Here is a 9,065-nt window from a genome sequence, read left to right as displayed (position 1 = left end):
TTCACTGTCACTTTTGATCAATTTAATGCATTCTTATCTTGATGCATATTAGTTTCTTTAAAAAAAAGGACCCCAAACTTACAGTACGGATGTAGATGTATACCCTTATGGTATGTGGATGTACAGGATTCGTCTTAATTTCATAACATCACTTCAGTTGGTGGTGGGCTCTAGTGTCTTTATTTTCATTCCTCCCTCAGCTGATTGTCCTGTAGGGGGATATTTTGGTCCACTCGTCTCCCTCCTGAAATCCCGTTCTTAAACCACTCCTCTGAGAGAGGCAGCAGGCACCTTCACTCAACTGACCAAAATAGCCCAATGGGCAGCTCTACGCTGGTGTGCTGTCATGAAACCCACTCCCCACCCAATGCCAGGTCCTGCTCTGGCTACACTGACACACACACATACATAGACACTGGAGCAAGAAAGAGTACTAGAACAGCCATTTGTGATTACACACTATAAACCTTGCTGAGCTTAACTGGACTATTTATCACACACATTGAGGAGTTACGTAATATCAGGGACTACTTCATGTGGGAAGGAGGAGAGACTATTTAACAAGCAGTAAACGATTGAAAAAGTAGCGCTCCAAGATTGTCATCATGAAGTTACATGTGGCACAATTTTTTGCTGGGCTCTTCGGTGCCTTGGCAACTCTGTTCATTCTTTTGTCTTTTGGCACGGACTATTGGCTCTTGGCATCAGAGACCTGCAATCCACATTCAAATGGTCCGGTTACTTCGGAGGTGGGTGTTGTTTTAGTCCTTTTAGGGCATAAGGGAAAAGTTTGCCATGGACGAGTATTTTATTGATATTAATATTACTTCTTATTATCAGAAGACATTTGGGGATGGTCTATAAAAAAAATGAAATGGCTCTCTTTATTATGTTTTGGAATTTAGTGTATCATCTTTTTTATTGAAATTAAACTGAACTATATTTCTACTCTTTGATCCTTACTGAAGCAAGATACTGAAGCAGTCATGGGCATATTTGGTTTCTAAGCAGTGACAGTCATATGACATCCTCGTACGTCAGTATTTACAGTCTCCGAGTTGCTTGAGTGTAGACTATCACATGCTGCAGTCTGATACCAAACTTAATACTAAATAACCAAACTGGAATCTCAGTGCAGTGTCTATTCATAGGAGTCACACATGAATTAGGTTTCTCTCATTAAGGATTGGGAGGGAAAAGTGAGAAGCTCCCGACTCAAGCTAATGAAAAATAAAAAGTAACTATTTTACAAGGTGACGTAGAGAAAAAATGAAGCATGAACCTAACCGTCAGTAGGAAGAGAGTATGAAACATACAAATAAGATCTTACAAATTCATACGAATTAACTGCCAGTTCGCCAAAACGTAAAATAGTTACGAATTGCCATGAGAGTGTGTTGGATCTGCTTTGTGTTTGTGGAGACTGAAAAATAGATCGTTTAAAAGATCAAGCAGAATTCATTGATTCTCAAGACCCTTCTGCAAACTTTACATGTCAACAGCACCAACAGAAGTCATAGAACTTGCTATGGGCATAATCAGATCCGTTCTTAGGGCGGTGTACCCTGATTGTGAGCGGACCGAAAGCCCTCCCAAGATTTCCCCTCGGTCCATTTACGATCACGTTCTGGGGTGGGGGTCTCGTTGCACCAGTTGCAGCACCATAAGGACGTCCCTGAATGGGCCGAGGGAGGCCCCCGCTTCCGCTACTTCGCACTGGGGCCCCTGGGTCTAGTGCACACTTCTTTTGATAGTTCTGCTATTAGCTGTGTTTTGGAACATGATAGCTGTTTTCTAGATGGCCAGGCTGGTCATTAGTTGGTCATTAACTGGTCTAAAGTAGTCCAAGCTATTATTTGGCTTCACTCCATTCCAATCTATCCTTGACATTCTTTTTGTAAAGTGCATCTAAACACATAAATAGCATGATGTGTCCTTCCATAGATTGCAAGTGTTTGTTTTTAAATATTGTTTATGGCTGTGCAACAGTTGTCCATTGCTCTCTGACCTCTGCTCTCTGCTCCTTCACAGCGAGGTGATATCATGGTCAACCAGGGTCAGCACCAAGTTAGTGACGGCCAGAACATTACCTTTCATCATGAGGGCTTGTTTTGGCGCTGCTCCTTTAATGACATCATGAATGAGGACAATCTGTGGAAGTTCTGTATTGGTAAGAGAGATTATTATATTTGCTTTTTAGGGCAATAGACATTCAGAGACATGGTCTGTGGTTTTCCAAGCACACACATTTTTATAGTATTTAGTATTTAGGTTGATGTTCATTTATACATATAATAATATATGTTTAACATACAGTACTGTAAGCATGTCATAATGACATAATAATGGACAATAGATGCTGAATTGCTGTTTTAATTAATTGAACATTTTAAACTGCTACCATTACTTTTGTATTTTGATATAAAGTACATTACTTTAGACTTGCTCACTGAACGAGGTATTTGGGCCTCTTGTGAAGCTCTGGGTGAGTCTTTGCCACAAATATCTAAGGGGTTTGACCTGTTGCCCTACAGAAAGGCCACACAAGGTTCAAACAGAGGGAATAAGTGTTCAGGTTATTTTAGTCAGCAAACAACTTCACTTCACAACACTGAAACTGAAACAATGATAAATAAATGGCAATTCTCATTGTTTTTCCCTTAGAAAATCAGCCACATGCAAGGGTATGCAAACCTGCATATCTTCTCCCCTTTCCTATCCCTGATGAGAGCTACAACACTACCAGCTACCAGACTGCCATAAGTAAGATTTCATTTTATTTTATTTTGCTACATTTTAACCTGGTACTCACCATGAAAATAGCCATGGTAGCTGACATGGTGTTAAATTACAATCAGATCTTTTTATTTATTTATTAATTTTTTATAAATAATTAGCTTGCTTCAAATCATTTCATTCATCATTATCTGGCTGTGTTCTTAAATGGTTGTTGAATTTTTCATTAGCTGTCAATATAAAATCAAAATGAACCACATTTGAAAGAATGAATGCATACAGTATATAAATGCCTCATTCATTCATTCAACCATATTTATTGTTTTTATTCAAAGTAAAAAAAATCTGAAAAATGGGTTACGAGTGGTGAACAGCATATGGCATTGTTTTTAAAGGTCTACATTAGTGTCTCTGTGTAGTGTATAGTGTAACTCTGTTCACATGAGTAAACTTCAATGCTATTCACCGAACATCATCAATAAATTAGCTACTGTACTGTGAACCGTTTTCCCTCTGGTTTGTAATTGGAAACATGATTGTTTAGTCTACAGAGGCTTCTGGAGCGTCTCCATGTTGGTGGGTGTGGCCGCTGTGGTGGCTGCCGGTTTCATTATCATTTGCGCAGCTCCATGTGCTAGTCATCGCCTTTATAAAGCAGGGGGTGGACTCTACCTCATTTCTGGTAAGTTAAAGATTTCATGAGGAGGTAAGGTTTATCTCTTCCTCACTTGAACGTGTGTAGTACCGAAAAATGCATTACAGATTTCACAAATATCTAATTTTTCTTTACACTATCTCTCTCTTTTTCATGTTACTCTTTATTTCTCCAACTCTCAATGCTGTCTCTTTTCTCCAGGTTTCTTCCTTCTCGTTGTCACTGTGATGTATGTTATCTGGATAGATATTTTGGATGTCATGAGCTCGTATAAGGAATATCAGTCAAATAAGTGCTCAGAGTTTGAGCTCAATATCACTTATGGCCTATCTTTCATGTTTGCTCCAGTGGGCGTGTTCTTCTGTCTTCTGTCTGGTCTTCTCTTCCTAGTGATTGGCCATACAGTCCAACATCATTATAACTGAATCTCATGAATAGTTTGGAAACAGAACAATGAAATTGTATGTTCCAAATGCATTAAGTATCTATCACTGAAGAAAACATGTTTGGGCTCTAAACTCTTGAGTGTGCGTTGACTATGTGATAGGTTGGGGTGTCAGTTATTATAAATTTGATTTGAATTTGCCTTAGAATTTTGCAAATGTTGCTTCAGTATTTGGTCATCATGTGTGCTGTGAGCAGTACTGTAAACATCGATCATGAATGGTTTGGGAACACTTCATGTATGTGTGAGTGTTTATGTGAGTATAGTATTGCACAAAACATTAAATTATGTTAAATATTTGTATGTTGCCTGACAAATAGTGAAACATGCTGGTATACTTGTCTTTGCCTGCTTAAACCTTCTCAAGTATAAATTTACACATTTTTCACTTTGCATTTTGATTATTTATTTACTGGTAATTTCTTGAGGTTTTTTTTCCACCCCAAAGGCTTTAATATATATATATATATATATATATATATATATATATATATATAGACTGATTTTTTTAGCTTTGTAGAAATTCCCACCTGACCTGAAAGCTTTACTTGAGCAGCTGGTTCACACACCATAGCACATATATATATTTGCTTTGTAAATAATATTATGCTATCACATACAATTGACATGTAATATTTCAAAAGATTAATTACAACTTTAATTAAAAAAATAAAAATAAACTGTGCATTTTATATTAAAGTTGAAATAAAATGGAAGTAGTGACATCTTTTCTTCTGTATTGTGATGTAGATAAGAATGTAACAGATAATCGAAAAAAAAATGTAGGGCGTAAATTTGGTTCTATCCATTGGTTGTTGATTGGATGGAGGCAGTTCTGAATGCAAGCTTGAGTCTGTTTGTAAGAAACTAAATGATTTGAAAAGTCTGGAATTCTTCACAAGAGAGAAGTCTGATGCCATTTTGATGAAAAATTTGAGGTCACAACATGTATACATGGATGAATTGTTGACAATAAGATCAATGCATTTTGAAAACAGATCCATTTCATTCCGATTTTAAAATCTTGGAATCTTGATCATCAGCTGTCAATAGAGATAATTTACAACTTATTTAGTCCCAGCACACACAGAATGTTCCCCTAATGTTAACATTTTGTTATTTTTTGGGAAGTGAATAAGAACATTCAAGGAATGTTTTGGACAAAGCTGGGAGGGCAAAGAACAGGGGCCAGTTGCATAAACATAGCCATTATGTTAAGACTGTGTTTACTAAACTATTATGACCAACTAGCAGTTTGTTAGGGATAATCAGTCTTACTTTTCGGTATCAAATTAGACTAATATACGTTTTTATGTTACTTAAACAAGTTATGAACCATTTCTGACCATGTCTTGATAGTTGCGCTGAATGGCCCATCGGACTTGATTCTCGAAGTTCATGCTCCTTGCGACAGCCCCTCCCTGGTGAATCCCCCTGAGGAAGGACATTGTTTCTCAGGGATGGGGCACAATCTGGCACCCGCGCCCAGACCTCTGAAATCTCCATGTCTAGCCGAGTCGGTTCACTAACTTGTGTGATTCCAGAGGGGAAGACCCACAGAGATGCGCAATTGATTCAGTGCTTTCCTACCTGCAGGAGAAGTTGGAGGGCCAGGTGTCCCCTTCCACCTTGAACATGTATGTGGCTGCCATAGCGGCACATCAAGATGCAGTGGATGGTAAGTCTTTAGGGAAGCACAACTTGGTAATCACCTGATAACCTGGCTGCTGACTTCCACACTCTACTTGCCTCGCTTGACCTTAAGCGAGTGTTTACTCTGGCTACTCACAAATAAGGTGACCAATTGGACCTTATTTAAATGTGCTACTGCTCCACTGACCAGCTGCTGGTTACTCCACTGCACTCCTCAGATCACTTCCTCCTCACTCTTAACCTCAACCTGGCTCATGACACAACACGCACATCTCCACGTCACCTTTCAGCATAACCTACGCTCCCTCTCACCCTCCCACCTATCCTCTTTGGTCTCATCCACACTTCCTCTCTCTAATCAGCTCTCATCACGAGATAGCATCTGCCTCTCGGAGGCAGAAGTCTCTCATCCTTTCCAATCATCCTACTACCTGTATGCTTGATCCTATTCCCACTCATCTCCTTCAAGCCATTTCTTCTTCAGTTGTACCTGCACTTACTCACATCATCAACACCTCTCGTCTCACTGGAACATTTCCCACAGCATTTAAGCAGGCTTGAGAAAGCGTGTTCGTGTTTAAGTCTCTACCTTTCCACAGTTCTTGGTTATCGACGCTCTCAGTCTGGCAAGAGCAGCTTCCAAATCCTCAGTACTCTTGCTGGATCTGTCTGCTGTTGTTGACATGGTTAACCACCAGGTCCTCCTATCAACCCTCATGACAAAGGCCATCTCAGGAACCACACTCCAATGGTTCCAGTCTTACCTCTCAGGTAGGTCCTTCAGGGTGGAGGGGTGAGGTGTCTAAAGGGCACCTAGCTACAGCTCAGGACACTGTTCAAAATCCTGCCGTGCCACAGAGTGCCTTTTACATAGTTTTATATTCAATTTACATTATATTTCAACATGATTATTGTCTCAAATAATCATTAATGTACATACTGATTTCACTCTGTGCTGAAAGATACATTTAGTTTAATGGATGAAAATTGCTAATGTTATCGAATTTTCAGCTGAGATTTTCAATGAATTCAGTTACGCCTTACGGTAACGTGTTCAGACTGCAGACTCAGCAATGATTGTATTTTATTGTACAGTACAATCCTAACATAGTACAGACATTATCTTAATTTCATAATGTCCTTAAACATAACAATATTGCTGGCCATAAACTGAGAAAGTGCGTGTCTGGTGTGCGATATCTCGAGTTGACGCGACGCTGCGCTTCTCGTTCAGTGTGCAACCCCCTTAAGTCGCAACATCTGGATACTGGGGTGCCTCAAGGCTCAGTGCTTGGACCACTTATCTTCTCCATCTGCATGTCATAACTAGGATATGTCATTCAGAAACATGTTTTATCCTATCGCTGCTACGCTGATGACACACAACTCTCATACCTCTCATTCCAGCCAGATGATCTGACGGTAGTTGTTTGCATCTCGGCCTGGCTGACTGACATTTCTTTCTGGATGAAGAACCTCCACCTTTAACTTAACCTTCAACGAAGACAGAACTGCTTGTGGTCTCAGCCAATCCAACACTCCATTACAACTTCTCCATTCAGCTAGATTCATCAACCATAACTCCATCCAGGACAGCCAGGAACCTACTTTGAAAACCGTGCCATGCAGTTTGTGCACACTTTACGAGAAGTGTTCCTGAGCTCTATCAAATAGAGCCTCCAGAGCACCAGGCTGGACAATACCCAATACCTTGAGCCAGTTTTGTCCCATGTGCTATTGGGTATGAACAGGTAAGTTACAGACAACGGGCCAGGTGTACAGCTTGCATACAGTGCCTTTCCCCTCCCTGAGATGATAACAAACGCTTTTTTGTCTATGTGAGTTCCCTGGATCGACAAACCCTGGACGTGAGTTTTCCCTTAGCACCCTCAGCAGTCGAATTCGGCGGAGGAATTCGACACCAGACCCAGTACACGTGATGCATGTCCTTTTCAGGTCAGCCCGTATACTTGGGCTAGGTGCTCCAAATGTAGTGTTTCCCTGATGGCAATCCCATATGATGTATTGTCCACGATAATGTTTCTCTAATGGTAAACCCGTGTCTTCCCCTAGCCAGAACTCTGCCGCCAGTCGCTGCATTTGTAGTAGTTCCTCACTTTTTAGGTATGACCTACCACAGGGACCTCTTTCCACAAGCGCTTCTCCAGCAGTAATTCTAGTTTGCACAGAGAAAAGGTCCAGATGAAGCAACTTATTCCCATGGTTAGTACTGTCCTTTCTGTCTCCGCGTTGTATGAAGGACTACACGGCTTATGTGGGCCGTTGGGTAGGTTACGATGTTGTGAGTGTGCTTGTTACCCGCAACGCTGGGCTTGCCGACATCTTGATTTTTATAATCAATAGCTAACCTTCCTATAATATTGCAGGGATGTTTTCTTTCTCAACCTTAAAGGGACAATGTGTAGTTTAAGTATTTTATTAACTAAAATCAATGTCTTTATTCATAAGTGTGTCCTAAATGGTGTACAATTGACCGTTCGCAAAAGCCACGCCCCTTAGTTATTGTTACTACGCCCGTCAAACAATTGAGAACCATAACCATGGCTGGGTTGAGATCCATACATTAAGTGATTGGTTTTGGAGTAATGCAGCAGACATATCCTCCAGTGCACGACATAAATATAGACAGAATAGCGCACGGGAGCACATGCACAAAACAGTTTTGTAAAATTATATATTAATCATTTTTATTTGATCATATATCATTTTACAAAACTGTTTTGCGCATGTGCTCCCGCGCGCGCTATTTCAGTCACAACACTGCAATCAGAGGACGCGCTGAAACCATCAACTCTCTGTTCTCTTCATTCATAACTCAAACTACTGAGAAGGATATATTTGTGTGAATAGTTGTGCAACTGCGCGAACTTTGTTTTGAAGTTTAATGTTTGAGTTCCAGAGGAATTTGAGACTGTGTACCTGTTCAACCACATCAAAGTTTCGTAATTAGTAAGTCCATGCTTTTTCTCTTTTTTTCCTCTTGTTTGCTGACTAATGAGGGGGCCGCAGTGCCGTAGTGAAACGGTGTTTGTACATGTAGCCTATTTTTTTGATAATAGTTGCAAGCAATCATAAAATACAGCAAGTTTTAAGCCCGTGCAGACCTCACTGCCATAGGCGCATCATTGCACTATCTTGCTGAAATCGGAATGTTTGACGGAGGTCCTTCTCCTTAGTTACAGTTGCTGAGCTAGGATTGGACGAGAACCGTTCGAGGGCGGGGTTTTGCGAACGGTCAATTACCTCTCCCAATGATCCGACTTATCCTCGTACGCGAAGAATTTCTTATCTTTATTTGCATGGGACAGGCAACTTCACAGAGGCTTCCATGTCGTTCCTCCATCTTGAAAAATTATAATAGCAGAGAGGGACAAAAAGCACTAGGCCTCAACGTGTTTCCACAACGCGTTTTCGTCCAGAGCCAGCTTAACGTGACTGACACAAGCTGAAGCGGACAAGGAGAGAGGCGTAATGCGTGTCACTGCCCCGGTAAATTTGAATGGTTGCACTGCACGGTACTTCATAATTCAGGATCATACTTATGCCGAGCCACAG

At 40.6% G+C, this 9,065-nt stretch overlaps 1 protein-coding gene across 1 annotated transcript; it reads left to right on the top strand.

Annotated features, from left to right (window-relative positions):
- The first annotated feature begins 374 nt into the window (after positions 1-374).
- tmem182a (transmembrane protein 182a) lies at positions 375-4,135 on the top strand. The gene is made up of 5 exons (XM_079618491.1): positions 375-749; positions 2,032-2,170; positions 2,665-2,763; positions 3,281-3,418; positions 3,593-4,135. The coding sequence occupies exons 1-5, from the start codon at positions 606-608 to the stop codon at positions 3,814-3,816; spliced, it is 744 nt and encodes a 247-aa protein (XP_079474617.1). The 5' UTR covers positions 375-605; the 3' UTR covers positions 3,817-4,135.
- Positions 4,136-9,065: the final 4,930 nt, after the last annotated feature.

The sequence above is a fragment of the Phoxinus phoxinus genome (assembly GCF_949152265.1).
Source record: "Phoxinus phoxinus genome assembly, chromosome: 7".
Lineage (NCBI taxonomy): Eukaryota > Metazoa > Chordata > Actinopteri > Cypriniformes > Leuciscidae > Phoxinus > Phoxinus phoxinus.
Note: the sequence above shows the minus strand (reverse complement) of the source record. Positions and strands in the feature narration are given on the sequence as shown.

Coding starts and splice junctions, on each gene's coding strand:
- tmem182a (XM_079618491.1), top strand. CDS start 606: ATGAAGTTACATGTGGCACAATTTTTTGCTGGGCTCTTCGGTGCCTTG. Junction 750..2,031: donor ATGGTCCGGTTACTTCGGAG/GTGGGTGTTGTT, acceptor GCTCCTTCACAG/CGAGGTGATATCATGGTCAA. Junction 2,764..3,280: donor CAGCTACCAGACTGCCATAA/GTAAGATTTCAT, acceptor ATGATTGTTTAG/TCTACAGAGGCTTCTGGAGC.